Raw genomic sequence first — 18,254 nt, forward strand, 5'->3', positions numbered from 1 at the left:
GCTTCATGTATTACTATCACTATTTCACAGATGAGAAAGAGTTTGAGAGAAATGATTTGCCCAGGATCCCATAGTTAAGTATCAGAGATAGGGCTTTACCCTATTTCCTCATTTCAAATCCAACAATTTATCTATGCTATGGAAACAGAGCTCTTTAGTGGAATGCTTCTAAACTTCCTCTTTTGGGGGCAGCTGGGTAGCTCAGAGGATTGAGAGCCAGGCCCAGAGATGGGAGGTCCTGGGTTCAAATATGGCCTCTAACACTTCCCAGCTGTGTGACCCTGGGCAAGTCACTTAACCCCCATTACCTAGCCCTTACCACTCTTTTGCCTTAGAACCAATACACAGTATTGATTCTAAGATGGAAGGTAAGTTTTAAAAAATAAACTTCTTTTTCTCAATTCTACTCATCTAGTTCTAAATGTCTACATATAGTCTAAACAACCTTCTCATCTTGTTCTGGACAACTACAGAATCACAACATCTCTGAGCTGGAAAGGATATTGCAGACCATCTTCTGTCTATCTTATTCTTGAACAAGAATTCTTAATATACCATAATCCCAAAGTAGCCATCCAACTTTTATTTGGAGACCTGAGTGAGAAAACCCATTAGCTTCCATAGTAACCCTCTCCACTTTCATTCCTCATAGTTTCATTGTCACAATGTGTTAGCTTTTTCATCCAAACTGGTAATCACATTTTTTTCTCAAATATCTCCATATCTAGCCTTGAAGTTTTTTAAATTTTGTTTTCATGGGATTGAGATCTGGAAATGACCTTAGAAATCATAGAATTCCAGAGAAGGGGTACACAGTACCTTCTTTGGCAGTTTATTCCACTTTTGGTCAGATCTGTTAGCAAAGTTGTTCTGATGTTAAACTTACCTTTTTTTCCCTCATTGCTCATATTCATAGTCTTGGACTAGAAAGTTCCCAATTAAAATTAAGAGCACAATGAACTTTCTTTATATATTTTTATATATAAAGATATATATTTTTATGTATTTAAATATGTATATCTTCATACCATATATATGCATATATATATATAATATGTATATATATATATATATATATTGTAAACCTTAAAATTTCTTAGACTTATGAATGTTGGAAATTTCCCCATTGGGAAATTTCATACTTGGAAAAAATTTCCTACTGATAGTAAGAACTCTATTGGAATGTGAAACCCCTTGGCATGGGAGGATCCTTCTCCTCCCTACTTAAGACTACTTTAAGACAGAAACCTTTTGCTAAACAAATGAAAGGGTTTTGACCTATGCTTAAGCATAGAACAGGAAGTTCTTTGAGTCATGATTGATTTTAGAATTGATACAATAGAGATACTTGGAATGACAGAACCAGATCTTGGAAAATACAATCTCCACCCTACTTAGAGTAACAGGATTTAGGAAGGGCTACAGCAAAGATAAAGATTTAATTATTTGAGAATATGACCTTCAACAGACATGTGCAAAGCCACAGACCTCTGGGCGGTCCTGGGTTAAACTAGAGCCACCATTGGCACAGGGGAGACATCGACAGTGATTGGTAGATGTGAGAACTGAGGGGAGGGAACTTAGATGGTTTCCTTAAAGATAGCGGGGTCTGAGGACAGAGGGAGGAGAGTTTTTTGCTCTGAGAGGAGAGGGTTTTGCTCTGAGAGGTTTTGCTCTCTGAGATGTTTTGCTCTGGAGGAGTCTGAGAGGAGAGAGGTCCTGGAGGGAGAACTCCTGGAGAGGTCTGAGAGGAGGGCTTGCTCTGAAGGAGGCTGGAGGTGGAGGCCCCTGAGACTGTTTCTCCATTTTGGTCACATGAGTGATAGGGACTGATCTCTTTTCTTTGCCTCAGCTATCTAAGGGCTTGGGCTTTTGGCCCAGCCTAAACAGAGGGGGTATTTAAGCCCTATTCCCTTCTCTCCCCCCCCCTCTCTAATACCTTTCTTCCTCCTGTTTGTAATTAAAACTCCATAAAAGGTTGACTGCTGACTTGAGTTTTCATTTAGGAATTACATAGCTGAATTCCTTGGCGACCTTAAATTAATATATATCAGTCTTTTAAAGTGATTTCGATATCACAATAGAGAGAGAGAGAGAGAGAGAGTTCACAGTTCACTACAATCTTTGGAAATTTAATCTGCTATTCAGTTATGTCCTACTCTTTACTGAAGAAATTGAGTTTTTGAATATAAAATGGATGTAAAATATCCATATCTAAAGAGTAGTATTTTCATAGAAAGGGTCAGGAGTGTGTAATCCTTTATACATAGCAAACACTTGATAAATCAGTTCAGAATGATCAAATGGAAGCAATGGGACAGAGGACAAAGAGGAGAGAGAGCAAAAATAGCAAGGAGGTTCAGTGGAAAGAGTAATAGGATTGGAATCAAGAACACCTAGCTTCAAATCCTGACTTTGACGCTTTTTTTCCTATGCAACTGTGGATATCACTTCATCTCTCAAAACCTCAGTTTATTCATCTGTCAAATAAAGGAGAATTGTACTAGATGACCTGTCAAGTCCTTTAATCTCTGCTTGCCCCAGTTAACTCAATTGCAATATGCCCTTAGAAGTCATCTGGTCCAACTTTTCACTTGATGGATGAGGAAAATAAGGTCTAAAGATGTTCAGTGACATGTCAAAGGCCACACAGATGATAAGTAGTAGAGTAGTAGAGATGGGATTCAAGTTCAAGTCTTTTGTTTTTGAATCTTGCTGTTCTTCCCCCAAACTGTAACATGTTTCTGTAACATTTTTTGGAGAAAGGGTACATTCCCTGTTAAAAATAGTACATATTTTTTTCCCTACCAGTGATGCAGGTTATACACATTGGGGACAAGTTGGAAGAGGCTTAGAGGTTGTTAATGTATAAGCAAATGAATGTTTGTATATTTATGTACTTATCTGAATGAGTTTCTCTGTTTTTCTTAGGAAAATAGAAAAGATTTTTGGATTATACATCTCCATTATGATGTAAAGTAAAATTTTGGCTTTGTATTATAGCAAATAAAATTTTGATATTGAAAAAAATGGTACATATTTTCATCTTCAACATAGCGATGTATAAGCTGGAACGAACCTCAGAAGACATCTAGTCAAATCTGTCCATTTTTCAGGAGGGGAAACTGAGGCACAGACCCATGCAGTGACATGCCTCACTCTTAGACCATACACAGTTAGCCAACTGATCTGTATTTATAGTATTGTATTTTTTTGCATTGGAAAAGGGGCTTTCCTCAACAAATACCCTCTCCACAAATGAAATCAAAGCTTTTGACCTCCCTCCCCAAAATCAATTTTACATGGTAGATAGAGGGCTAGAATTAGAGTCAGAAGACCTAAGTCCAAATTCTGCCTCACTTACTTCCTAGCCATGTTACCTTGGGAAAGTCACCAAACTATTTCTAGCCTCACTTTTCCTCACCTATAAAATGGGACTAATAATAGCACTTGACTTCCAGATCTGTTGCTAGGATCAAATAAGATGATAAATGAACAGTACTTTGAAAACCTTAAAATTTTACATAAATATCAGTGATCATTATTGTTTTTATTATTACAATACATTTTAGATGAACATATTAGACTCTGGATCCAGCATTATTTCCATTTCACTATATTATACGTGGGCCAAGACTTCTCTTCCCAAGGTTTACTTTCTGACTGGATGCCCTGGAAAGCAGATGTCTGGGCATGTGCACTTTCTCCTTTTGAGAAATTAAAATGTGCCAATTTATCCTGAAGACCTCCCATCTTCTAGGCAGGCAGATACTTCCCTGAGAGTCTGCCACACCTGTAGTACCCTGCTCCCACTTCCCATCATCTCAGGCACACTCAGAAGGCTTTTAGTAGGGATGTACACATGTGATTTATTTGCAAATACTTTCTAATTCAGAATGAGTGCCTTGCTGCATGGGGCACTTTGTCATCGGGTGTCAACATCCCTTTTACATGAAGAGCAGTATTACATGATGTAAAGGTTTGTAATTAGATTGTAGGGGGATCCTTAAATCTGCATTTTCATTTACCGAAAGCCAGCACCTTGGACAAGTCCCTGAAACTGACTGCCAAGTTTTTACAGGGTCATTGTGCAGAAAGGATGGGAGAACTGAAGCCACTGAATGCAAATTTTATTTACAGTTAGTATGTTTATAAATATATATTACATTCTTACAATCTACAATATATTCTAAATAGAGATGGATTCTGACTAGAGAGGGAATGGGGATGAGAAGCAGAGAGCTGAATGGGGCAGATACGGAGTGAAAGAGACATAAGAATATAACTGAATGATAAAAACGCCACCACCACATGGGAATGTGTGCTCTTTCAGAAAGCAGCACATCAATTTAGATAGTCTTAAGATTGGAAGCAGTTGATCCTGGCTTTTGAAGCCCAAGTTTAGGGTCACACTGATGATGCCAATGCCAGACATCTGCCAAGGATTCCTTTCTTAATCCCTAACAACAAATTCCCATCTCCTCATCCCCACCTCTTCACTGGGTGGGCAGTGTTCATTCCCCCTTGAAATGATTTATTATAATCTTTCCTAGTGGACATGTTGTAGCCCTCTAAGTAGACTGTAAGCTTCTGATGGCAGGGACTAAGTTTTGCTCTTTGTCTTTGTCTTTTGGTTCCCTAGTGAAAAGCTTAATAAATTAAGTTGACAAACAGATTAGATCTTAATTAAGTGAACAAACATATTCGAGCTTAACAAATTAAGTCAACAAATGTATTGGAGCTTAATAAATGAAGTCAACAAACATATTAAGTGTTCACCAGGAGTCAGGTATTGTGCTAAGCCCTAGGGGTACAAAGAAAGGGGGGGGAGGAATTCTTTCTCTCAAAAAGCTGGCACCCTAATTGGATTGAAGGAATAAATACGAGGACTTTTTAAGTAGACAAACTTGTTTTTTTTTTCATTAAGTTCTGGGTTTCTCTTCCATTTATACATTCATACTCTCAGACCTAGCTTCCCCATCTTGATATCTATGGGGCATGTCTTTAGATGAGAGATACCAGAGATCAGACTTACAAATGGATAATGAAATAGCTAAGTGATCTTTTTTCAAAAGGTAAGGGAAGTAAGGTTATGTTGAGTTCAGCATGAATAACACTTATCCCTCCCCCCAAACCCAATCAGCTACTTTATTAAAATGGCCACATGGGAAGTAAGTACCAAGTGATCCTGGATGGCTTGGTAGAATGAATTCTGTGAAATGATGCAGAGCTGGAGAGGAGGAGTTACACAAAGGACAAGGATGGTTTCCTAGCTTAGCAGAGATGTAACTAGGAATTCTGTTACTCAGGGAAAATCAATTTGAATAGGAAGGCAGGAAGAGAAAGAGATTGTTCCTATTGGGTGCAGCTCCCCAGAGAGTCTAGCCCAAGTCCTGGGCCTGGCCAGCAACTGGGGTGGTGATGCTATTTAGAGAACTATAAGTCTCAAGGATGGCAGCTGAGAGGTCCATTGTTGGGAGGAAATATCTATAGATGCCAGCTACCATTGAGGCTCTCATCACACCCTGGTTCTAGTTATGCCACCCAGCAAACCCCCACTGAGGGCTGTCATGTCCCCTGTGACCAGTGACTAAACCATTATAGAATGGCAGGATTGTGGATGAAGTGTACAAATTGAAATGTTAGAGATGGATGGAGTGAGGTTGCGAAAAAAGAAACTGGTTCTTTGAACCTAATCGGAATTCTATGTCCAGTAAATTGATGTGAGTGTACCATCCCTTATCTTAAAAACTAAGACTACTCCAAAGAGCCCCATGGAGTTTATTTCTCATTATCTCAATACACATATGGTTACATCTTATTGGCACACTTTTCCCCTCTTTATACCAGGCAGATAATTGACTGCCTTTTTGGTTGCCAAGAAGGTCTTTTCCCCTCAATTCTTTGGGGGAATATGAAGTCACAGCAGTCACTTCTCATTGTCTAGTGTGAAACCAATCTCTGTCCATTAACAATAATGTTCATGGCTAGATATTCCACTCTTATTTTAGCTGGTGTGCTTCCTTTCATTGATCCATTTTCTAAAAAAACTGAGCCTAAGTCTTGTGTTTTTTTTTCTCTCCACAGTCTGTATGGGAGCTACTTGGATTTTGTAATATCCAAATTGCTACATTTTTTAAAAAAAGAGATTGGTAGAGAGAAAAAGAGAAAGAGAGAAAGAAATTGTTCTTTCCTGGAAAAGATCCTTGAATCAGATCTTATTTTTGTCTCCAGTTGTGAAAATACTGCCATGCTTGGCAGACACCAAATAAACCTAACTTTGTGTATGACTTTTGGAAGGGGAATTCCTATCTTCACTGACTCCAGAACTCCATCCTGCTGACTTCAGGTGGTTTTCTGGACCTCAGCTGATGATGCTTCTTTTCTCTTTTCCTGCTAATCTGCTTCCTTCTGGGATGTCCTTGTGCCCCACTACCCAAAATTAAAGGCAGAAGGTGAGCGAAAAACAAATGTTCATTTGTGTCCCATTACACCTTTTCATGTAACCTTTCCATGTAGTTTGTCAATTCTTTACATTCTCCCAGATCCATGTCTTGGCAAACCCATTTTATGTCATCCACACTGCTCATCAGGATGGAGTTAACTGTAGGGCATCCCTCATCTGGGGAAATGGTGGTGAAGGTAGTAAATTTCACCCTTTTTCTCTTAGAGGTAGGGGAAGCTGTGGGCTCACTTTTCTGGTCTTTCCCATCAGCGAATGGAGAGTCTGAAGACTTGAAAACCTGGCCATTAAGACTCTTTTGGGAATTGGTATTGAGGAGGAATTTACTCTCCTCAAAATCCACTCCTCGGTCAATAGCAGTGATCTGTTCTTCCTGTGGGGATGGAAAATGCAGTTGATGCTCCAACAGTTCTGTTCGGTTACTTAACCCAACCCAGTCATGTGAATGACTCATGCCTTCTTGCTCCTCAAAAGGAACCTGCTTATGCCTGTATTTCAATGCAAAGGTCACACAGTTAATTAAGAAGACCAAAATAGCAAGGCAAAAGACACCCAGGAGGGCATACATCCCAATCTCTAAGTCACTTAAGCCCCTGGGTGTCTGCACTAAGTCATTCTCCTCCAACTCCCCATTGTTCCTTGGGAGATCAACTTGGGCAGGGAAGCTGGTGAAGTCCATGGGGATAGTCTGTAGGTGGCTGTTATCATCTAAAAGATTTTCTTGTTTATCTTTCTTCCAGTAGATAGATCTGTCTGTTGTGGCTCCCCTACCTTCCATGCGATCCAAGGAGAAATTGCCAAAAAACTGTCCATCTGGCCTCATTCTTTCTTGCCAGGTTGTTTTAGACCTCCTGTCACTGGCATGGGTTTCCAAGTGACCTCTTCCCCCACCATGTCTGCTGTCACTGGTGTTGGGATTGGCATCATTCTGGCCAAACTTAACTTTAATATTTCCTGTTCCAACAGCCAACACACTCTTCCTCTTAGACTTCTGGCATGATTCACTAATCACCATTTCCACTTTTACCAGGGCGCCCTGTCCTTCCTCCATTTCAGCAGCAATTACAGGCCATTTGAATGTGGGGTCTTGGTGGATGGAGACCACCTTCTCATCGAGTGAAGTCACCACCAGAGAAAAGTCCTTTACATCATAAATATCCAAGGGCATGACTGAACCATCACTGAATTGGATCCAGCAACTTATGGCAGCTTCCTGTTAATAAAGCACACATACAAATCACCCATTAACATCCATAAAATCTTACCGAGGCTCACTCCAGAGAACAAAATTAGGAAGCAATGAGTAGAAGTTGGGAAGAAGCAATTTTAAATTTAATGCAGGGGAAATTTCATAACTAGAGTGATCAAATTGTGAAACTGGTTGCCTAGAATGGATTACCCTCACTACAGGTTTTCTGACTGTAGAAGACCACTCACTGAGGATGTTACAAATAGGATACTAATTTACCCCAACCCACACCATTCCAATCCATCCCAGCTCAACCCAATCCAATCCAACCCAATCCAACCCAGCCCAATCTAATCTGATCTAATTCAATACCTTTATTAAGTGCTAATTACATACACACCATCTTGCTAAGTATTGGGAATTCAAAGAAAAAAGTTCCCATCCTAAAATAATCTCTAGTCCATTGGGAATGGGGAATACAATAAGTACACAAGTCATCCAATATTAAGTATATACAACATAAAACCAAAGTCATTACAAGGGAAATATTGCTAATAAATAAAGGGATTTGGAAAGACATCCCATAAGAGATGTCACCTGAACTGTATTTGGAAGGGAGTGAGAAATTATGAGAGATGGAATCAAGGAAGAAGTGAATTTCATTTCCAAAAGGGCAAGTGTGTGTGTTTGGGGTTGGGAGGAGGATTGAAGAAAGTCATGGAAGCAGAAGACATTGAACTGGATCATCCCTGAGATCCCTTCCATCTCTGAGATTCTGTGACACTGTGATTCTTTCTCTGCAATTGATCCCAAACCACAGGACTATGAAAAACATAGGGTAAATTCTTCTACTCCATGGAAATAAAAGGTAAAACCTACCATAGGTAAGAAAGAATTTCTATGAAGATATAAAGTACATGACCACTTTTAAATGCTTGGTAATAAGATTTGTTTTTTCTTGGAGATGTTAAAAGAAAGATGTGTCCCCTGGGTGGTACGGCTTCTACTTTTGCAGGATAATAAATCACATGTCAAAAGGCATTACTGGTTACTGGGGTTATTTACAAATGTTATGTGTTTCAATGAAAAGAAAAACACAATATTTACTACATTATTTTATAAGTTGCTTTAATACAAAGGCTCCACTTATTTCTCATAACAAACATCGGAAGACACAGTCTGAGGAAGGATGACCCTGTGGTTCCATGTTTGTTGGCTTTTATTAGGTCTTGATGCCTCCATACTGGTAAGAGTACATTCTGTATGAGTCTGGGGTTCATCTGCTTTTTTTGTGGACACTAAAGATCAAACCAGCCAGACTCAGAGCTATCTTTTATGTTATCTGCTTCTTAGGGCCAATGATAGATCTAAGACTGGGGGCTACTTTCACTTGTTGCCCGAATCCCATTTGGAATACTGGACTTTTTATGCCCACTTTGGTGAAATAGTAGCTCGCCAGGCCATATAAGAGCAGATAATCATCTTCGATTTCCAGGGACTCTATAGTTTCAATTAGGACACCCTTCTGGCTAAGATTGATCATGTACTGCTATTTGAATATAACAATAGCTGGCATTTCTATAGTGCTGTAAGACTTGCAAAGCATGATGTGTTATCTAATTTGATCCAACAATCTTGTATTGTGAGGGTTATTATTATCACCATTTTACAGATGGAGAAAGTGAGCCTTGAAGTTGAATAGTTTGCCTAGGGATATTTAGTGAATAGACAGTGAGGTAGTGCAGTGGATAGAGTGGCAGGCAGACTTCAGTCAGGAAGACCAGAGTTAAAATACCACCTCCGACACAGTGTGACCCTGGCTAAATCACTTAATCTGTTGGCCTCTGTTTCCTCATTTGTCAAATGAGCTGGAGAAGGAAATGACAAACCACTTTAGTATCTTTGTCAAGAAGACCCCAAAGGGGGTTATGATGAGTAAAACATGACTAAAATGACTGAAACAACAACAATTTAGTTAATAATTGTCTACAGGGGGGTCAAGTTGACAAACATTTTTTATGTGCCTACCATGTGCCAGACACTGTACTAAGTACTGGGGATGCAAAGAAAGACAAACAAATCAAGATAAATCCCTACTTTTAAGGAGCTCATAGTCTAATGAGGAGATAACATGCAAACAACTATATACAAATAAAAGATCAACAGGTAAGTTAAAGCTAAACTCAGAGGAAAGGAGTAAGCACGAAGGGGGATTGGGAAAAGTTTATTGTAAAAAGTACACTTTTTAGCTGAGACTTGAAAGAAGTCAGGGAAACCAAGACATGGAGATTAGTTATTTAATTTTTCCAGGCCTCAGTTTCCTCATCTGTAAAATGAAGGGGTTCAAAGTGGGGGTTCTCATCTAGTTCTACCCTTACAATAAATAACTTAGTCCTTCACTGCTGCTAACTTAGTTCTCTGCTTCCAACAGGCTCAAAAGAACCCTCAGTGCCCTTTGACAGGGATGTTTCTGGTGGGCAGAGCTCCAGTCATGCCACCATAGTTAGGGGTCTATGAGAAGTCAAAGAAGTAATTCAAATGCATTTTTGATTTTTTGGAACTTAAATGTCAGAGCCAAGTTGCATGCTGGGTCTAAATGTCATCAAAACCAACTCTGGAAGAGATTTCAAGGTAGCCTGTTTACTTCTTTATGTCAGGAATGGATTAATGTGCTGGCCTGGTTTCTAGCCAAGTCACATCAATTTCTGAACTCTTCCTAGACAACAGATAGGAATCTGATCTTTATCACCCAGTAAACATAGCCTTGCTTTCTAGTTCTCATTTGGGATCTGTAACTTGAATCTCTTCGGGGTTGATGGGTGGCCCTCAGCAAGAATTCTGCTCTGTTTCTGGGATCATTGACCCTCAAGAGCTTTCTGAATGGCAGCCACTACCTGAAAAGCCAAGAAGCTCAACTACAGCAAAGAAGGATTAGGAAACACCTGGTCTGGTCTAAGAGCACTGAGTGATTATCTGTGAGCACAGAAGAATATGATGGCAGGTTTATGCCCTTTAGGAGCCAACTCATTACCTGACACTCTTTGCTGCTGCAGAGGAGCAGCAAGAAGTGTAAGTCAGCTAGATCCTAGAGGAGGACAGTCTAAACCTGGCTCTATGGGGTGCCTAGAAAAAGACCTGGCATTTTATGAGGGAACTGGCTGGTATTGGGAATCATTAGATCTTAAGTTGGAAGGGCGTTCAGCAGTCCATCCTATTTAACAAGACTCAGGAAGCCTTGGGTTCAAATCCTGCCTCTGACACTTGTAAGCTATGTGATACTTGGTAAGTCTCTCTTTTTAAAAATCCTTTAACTTTAGTGTTGTTTCCAAGACAGAAAAGCTGTAAAGACTAGGCAATTGGAGTTGTGGCTTGACCAGGATCACAGAGCAAGAAAGTGTCTGAGGTCACATTTGAACCTAGGACTTTCCATCTCTAGGTGTGTCTCTCTATCCTCTGAGTCACCTAGCTGCCCCTTACTTCATTTCTTTCCACGTTTTTTGACAATTCCCTCTTGAATACCTATGGTGATAGGAGTGGGGAGGGTCTAATCAGGCTGGAGTTTAGAGTTGAAATCCCTTCAGAATAGCCCAAACCCCAGTACCTGCTTGGGAGTCTGTAGTAGCTCCTGAGCTACGGAGGTGGCAAAGATTGCTCGGTTGCTTCCTGGGCTGAGCTGTAAGGAGAGGGAGAGCCCAGTCACCAGCTGGACCCCGAGGTCAGTGATTGTCACCTTCTCATCCAACACAGTCACTGTCTTCTCAGCCAAGATGGCATCAGACAGTGGGGACAGGATCTAAGCAGAAGAGTCAGCATTAGAATTATTTTTTTCTATGTATTCCTCTCCAAAAACAAACAAACAAACAAACAAAAAAACCCCACCCATTTGGCAGAAGCAACAAAGAAAATAAAACATATGAACTAGAGTGAATGCCAATCAATCTTCCATTCAATATTGGATTATTACAAGGCAACATCATTTATTACTAGTAGTAGAGTGGAAAGAGGGATTGGGATTTGGGGGATTTGAGTTCCAGTCTTGGCTCTGCCATTAATTATCTGTATGACCACAGGAAAATCACTTCACCCTTCTAAGCCTTAGTTTCCTCATCTGTAAAATGGAGATAGTAATAATAGTTATGAGGGAAGTGATTTGCAAATTGTAAAGTATTACTTAAGCCAAAGGTTAGACCTGTGGTGGTAGACCTATGGCACTTGTGCCAGAGGGAGCATTCAGAGCCCTCTCCTGTGAGTACACCTGTTAACACCCCAGAGCAGAGTTCACCAGACCTCATTACTAGAGAGCCAGAAGGATATGGAGCTGGGCTCCCCCTCTCCACATGTGCCTTAGGACATCACACGCCCCTCTAAAAGTTTTGCCATCACTGGGTTAGACCTAGAGGGAATCTTAGAATTTTGCTACTTATTAATAATAGTTAAAAATTGCTAACATTTATGTAGCTACATATATGCATTATAGCATATATTATTATGTATATTATATACATTTATAGAGACAGAGAGAGAATGCAAAGCTCATTACTTATTTAATGCGAATAATAGTTAACATTAAGGTTTACAAAGGATAGTAAATATATTACTTCATTTGATACTCCCAATGATCTTGTTAGGTATGTGCTATTATTATTCCCATTTTATGGATGAGGAAACCGAGGTGATGTGAAGGTAAGTGATTTGCCCAGGGTCACATAGCTAGCATGTCTGAGGCATGATTTAATTTAGGACTTTCTGAACTCTAGATTCAGAGCTCTATTCAATGAATCATCTACCTGTCTACAGTTATCATCTCATTTGATCCTTGCCCTGTGATCTGTGATCTCTTCCTGAGTTTAAATCCAACCTCAGATATTTAATAGTTATATGACTCTGGGTAAGTCACTTAACCTTGTTTGCCTCCATTTTCTTATCTGTAAAATGATCTGGAGAAGAAAATGACAAGCCACTCTAATATCTTTGCCAAGAAAACCTCAAATGGTATCATGAAGAGTCAGTCAGACACAACTGAAAAATGACTGAACAACAGTGGCAACATGTGATCTTAGTCAAGGTATTAAACTGTTCCAGGCCTTATTTTCTTATCTATAAAATGAAGGAACTGGACTGGATGGTCCCAAGGACCTGGACCTTCAGTGGCAGCATCAGGACTTAAATCTGGACTTCTGAATCCAAGTCCAATCATCTTCCCACTTTGTCATGATGGGAGCTATTATCCAGTACTTATTACTTTGAATATTGGGCTAGATATTCTCTTTACATTTGGGAATATTATTTAATACTAGATTCAAACCTGCCCATGCCCTTAAAGTACTTGTAAAATTAATAATGCAAATAATAACATTTAATAATTAATATTAATAAAATGCCAGTTATTTAATGAATAATATATTCATAATGAACAATTTGGTTAATTGATAATAAATATGATCAATAACACATGTACTAGTTGGATAGTGCTTTAAGGTTTGCAAAACACTTTATGTATATCTCATTTGATTTTTACAACAACCTTGGGCATTTGGTGATGTGATCCCCATTTTACAGATGAGAAAACTAAGGCTCAGAGTTTAAATGTCTTACCCTGGACTGCGTCACATCTAATATTTGAAGTGGTTCAGATTTTGCTGACTCCAAGACTAGCATTGTATTCATTCCCTTCCTCCCCAATCTCAGTACCCCTATATACCTATAATTGTACAATGAATCTTATGTTTATCCCATTAGGCCTTTAGCAGACAGCTAAAATAAAGGGTCACATGGAACAGGTATTGCCATAAAGAACTACTTCTTTGAGGGGAAGCTATTTGGGAAGGTTTTATTTATTTTAATTTATTTTTCATAGACTGAATAAGTAAGTGGGATAGGATTGCAGTTAGACCAACTCTTTGGAGACCTACTTTTCTGGATTGAATGGGTTATACTGAATTATTACTGAAAGTTTGACCTCATGGGCATCTGTCTCTCTCTGAATTCCCCTTTCAGAGCTGCTGCCAGGGAGATTTATGAGCACACATGTTGAATTGCACCTTGAGTCCCCAAACTCCTTAAGCCTTGATACCAAAGTTGGAAAGCTCCATCTAGTCACCCTCATTAATTCCCATGCCTGACTTTGACAGGGAGAGATGGGTTGTATGTTTTTAGGTGATGGCAGATGAAAAGACTTGTTCCACAAGGGGACAAGGAAGCAATAAGGAGAAATGCTTGATGCCCCCAGGGCCAGGGGACTAACAGTACTCTCTAGCTGCAACTAAAGATGGCTCTGTTTTTTTAATGTTGGAAGAGAGGGTGCATTGCTATTAACTTGGAAGATTGGCACAGGAGAGAAGCAGGACTCAGTATCCTTCAATAGAAAAGCAGACATATTTAGAAAGCTGAGAAAACCTCTGAATGTTTTATAAAAAGTCTTAGAAATTTCTGAAATTTGTATCACAAGAGATGGGAAGGAGGTATCTTTTTAACAGCAGTAGTCTTCCAGTTGGAACGACAAAGAATCTGATGAATGAAAATCATGAATCACAGAAAGGGCAATGGTAAGAATGAATATGATGTCACCTATTGTTGACAATGAATTATATCAGAGAAGATCATAGATCCAGAGCTAGAAGGAAACGTGGAGGAGGTCATCTAATCCAAAATGATTTTATTGATAAGGAACAGAGACTCATAGAGGTTATGAATTGCCTAAGTTCACAGTTACTTAGTAGCAGGGAGAGGATTTGAACCCAGACCTGTGACTTCAAGTTCAGAACTCTTTTCATTCCACCAACTAGCTCCAGATATGTCTAGAAAAGGAAATGAAAGGGAGCAATTATATAGCCAGAGAAAAGGATAATTGGTTGATATTCCTGATATTTCACTGATATCTAGAAAATATCTAGTGGGAACCCCCATAGGGACCTTGGGTAGAGAAATTAGGGGGAAACACAAGTAGGAATTATAAAGGATGAGAGGGCATGGACCTGTCCCATTGGAAGAAGTGCCTATATCAATGAGATAAATTCATGGAATTAATATAGAAACATTGCATCAAGAGAAACAAGATGATTCTGTTAGTATGAAGACATAATTGAGATGAGAATTAATATGAGGAATAATAACGTAAGTAAAATAATAACATATAATTCTGGACTTCAAGATGTTGATTAAGCTAGAGAGCGTCAAAAGTGAAATAGACAGGAGAGGTGAAAGAGCTGAGCTCATGCCAAATGAAGACTGATGAAGGACAAGGGAATGTCCAGTTCAAAAGAGTACTAATAGGAAACATGGAGTGTCACATAGAAGAGGGTGTATTATTAATTAGAATCTTGAACCCTTGGACTGCATTTCCCACAATTCCCTTTTCCCTTTTGTGTAGGTGTGTCCTTACTTTGTTTGTATATAGTGGGTGTTGTTGTGGGTGCTCTCTTTTCCACATGAAAAGCTGGTGAGCTCTTTCACTTTCTCTAGCCTTTTATTTTCCCTTTGCTTCAAGTTAAATATTAATAAATATTATTAAATATAATACTTGGAGTATTGCAGGTTAATTTTTAAATGTTACAAGGAAGAGGTAAAGATTAGGTGTCCAGTTGAGTCCAGTTTAGGCTCCATATAAGGGGGCAACTTCCTTATAAATTAGAGAAGTCCCAAAGTAGAATGGGTTGCCTTGGGAAGTGGAGAGTTTGGGAAGTCTTTAAGTCAAGGCTGAATGGATATGTGTCAAATAGAGGTTGTTTTGCTTTTTAGTGGCATTTGGTCTAGATGGCGGATAATGTCCCAAGATGATACTCCATGGTTCTATGGAATATTGTGATGGACAAATACCCAGGAATGAGGGTCAGTGGTTGGGAGTCATAGCCCCCCTTTTCCCTATTGGGGATTCCTAAAATCTCAAGTATGTAGTTAGGTGCTGTTTTACTGATAAAATGTAAACTCACTGAAGGTAGGAACCATTTTTTCTCTGACTTCTCAACATTTAGTGCTGTGCCAGACACACAGTAGGCAGTTCATTAATTCTTGCTGATTGTCAGATCAATTGATGTCTTCCAATTACAAACTATATAAGACTTCTTCCTACTCAAGCAGTCAACATCTAATCTTCCTACAGTCTAATGAGCTTTGGAAATGAATTGTCTTCCTCCATTCCTCTACCACTTGGGACATTTGTTCATAATTATCATTATCATTATTTTGTACTGGATGGATGATTTCATTGGTGCAAGGAACTCCCAATGAGAAAACTCCCCCTACCAATGTTGATCAGTACCTACTCTGATGGAGAGATATCTAGAGAACATAGATGTTAAATGACTTGCCCAGAGTTACATAGCCAGGACACATCAAATGTGGGATTTGAAATCGTGTCTCCCTGGTCTCCAGACTAGCCCTCTCTACCATCCTATGCTGCCTTTCAGTCCTAACCATAGTTGCCTTGGTCCAAGGAACCAAGGTCATATAGCAAGTCCCTAAAGTAGAATTTGAACTCAGATTTCCCTGGTTCTGAATTCAACGTCCTGTGTATTATGCTATATCACCTTAAAATGTCCATATCCAAATGTCCATCCTAGAACAAATGTTCCTAAATTTTTTTTTAATAGTAGTCCGTGCTTCACACACAGACTTCTATATCTCCAGAAATGTAAAGTCTTTCTAAAGAAAAATAAACTAACAGTTTTGCTTGGTCTAACTGAGGAATGATTCAGATTAGAGTTGAGCTCAAACTCTTTCTGAGGCTGGGTTCATTTCCATATTATTTTACTTGATAGTTACCTGTGGACAAATGGCCAATGAAATGAGCCTAGAATTGAATAGATATAGGAGACTTATACAGACAAACTTAGGGAAATTATGTAGTTCTTTTTTTAACTCTTACCTTCTGTCCTCAAACTGATACTAAGTATTGATTTAAAGGCAGAAGAGTGGTAATGGATAGTCAGTTGGGGTTGTGACTTGTTCAAGGTGACATAGCTAGGAAGCATATGAGATCAGATTTGAACCCAGGATCTTTCCCATTTCCAGGTCTGGCTCTCTATCCACTGAGCCACCTCCCTATCCCAAATTAGGTAGTTCTTATAAATGACCCTAAGCTTTTATTAAAGGAAAGGCCCATCTTTATTTTAGTTTAAAAATTTTTTTTAACACTGATATCCTTCCTGTAATGTTCTTTTGGCTATAAGTCATAGTTCACTATAGTCTGAAGAATTGGACTTAAGAATCACCCAAAGGACAATAGAAAGATGCAGAGTGTATAGGAATTACATGTAACACATTATAAACAAGGAACTGACCAGGGTGTCATCTAAGAAATGCATGACTAAAATGAAAATATGGATTTAAGAGATATAATCTGTGTTCTCCCCTGGCATGCATGCAGTGTCAAGGGACTGAGAACAAAGCCCTGGGCATATCATATGGATTTCAAGCAGGATTTCTTAGAGGACACAGATGAGAGTTGTACATAATAGTCAGGTTTTGATTAATTGCAATTTGCATCACTAGAGGGATTAACAGATTGATTAAAACTGAATAGTCTGTGTACTTGCTGTATCCTCTTTTCAAACTGGAATGTTCATGAGGGCAGGCAGGTACCCATCTAGGATAACTTGGTCCTTTCCCTTAGCACTCAGGATGGCACTCTGCACATAGTTCCACCTTAATGAATGACTATTTAAATGAAGTAATTTAAGGAGAGGATTGACAAGATGATAACGTGGAGTACAAAGGAACAGATTATAGTCAAGATGAGAGCAGGATAGTATGGCTAGTTGTCTTTGGAAATTTATAACCAATTTCCCATCTCTACTCTTGGAAATTCCCTGTTTGGTAAACTTGTTGTTCTTCAGATATGTCCAATTCCCTGTAACCCCTATTTGGGGTTTTCTTGGCAAAGGTACTAGAGTGGTTTCCCATTTTATTCTCTAGCACATTTTGCAGATGAGAAAACAGGCAAATAGGATTAAGTGACTTACCCAGGGTCACACACAGCTAGTAAGTATCTGAGGACTGATTTAAAACATGAAAATGAGTTTCCTGATTCCAAGTGCAGGGCTTTATCCAATGCACTACCTGACTGCCAATGTTTTAGGAACACTATCTTAAAATATGTTGGGAATTTCAAAGTTATATCCTAGAAAATGACAAAGCCCATAGTCACGTGGGCTTCTGCTCTTGATTAATTAATGCATTTTAGACAATGACAGTTTATAACCATGCCAAAGACAAGTTTCTACTAGTGTGGGGAACTCCCTTATAGAGTCTAACATATATACATCTCCACCTCCCTCTCTCTACATCCATCTATCTACCTATCAACCCACCCATCCACCCACCCATCAATCTATCTATCTATCTATCTATCTATCTATCTATCTATCTATCTATCTATCCATCCATCATCTATCTATCTATCTATCTATCTATCTATCTATCTATCTATCTATCTATCTCATCTATCCATCTATCCATCTATCTAAGCTATTTAGTGGTTGATGTATGATTCAAATCCAGTTCTTCTTGACTTTGTTAAGAATTCCATTCACCAGGATATATGAAAGGAGAGAGCCTCCTTTTTGGCCTTAGATTTTAACCCCTTGAGAGTGGCATTCTCATCTT

General features: G+C 39.0%; 1 protein-coding gene across 1 annotated transcript in view; it reads right to left on the minus strand.

The window, feature by feature from the left end:
- Positions 1–3,533: 3,533 nt before the first annotated feature.
- TMEM132D (transmembrane protein 132D) overlaps positions 3,534–18,254 on the minus strand; it is a 1,072,445-nt gene continuing 1,057,724 nt past the window's right edge. The window contains exons 8-9 of the mRNA XM_001378917.3: positions 11,254–11,445; positions 3,534–7,676 (exon numbers count right to left, since the gene is read on the minus strand). Coding sequence (XP_001378954.2) covers positions 6,489–7,676; positions 11,254–11,445 — 1,380 coding nt within the window. The 3' untranslated portion in view covers positions 3,534–6,488. The remainder of the gene's footprint in view (positions 7,677–11,253; positions 11,446–18,254) is intronic.

The sequence above is a fragment of the Monodelphis domestica genome, chromosome 3 (assembly GCF_027887165.1).
Source record: "Monodelphis domestica isolate mMonDom1 chromosome 3, mMonDom1.pri, whole genome shotgun sequence".
Taxonomy (NCBI): Eukaryota; Metazoa; Chordata; class Mammalia; order Didelphimorphia; family Didelphidae; genus Monodelphis; species Monodelphis domestica.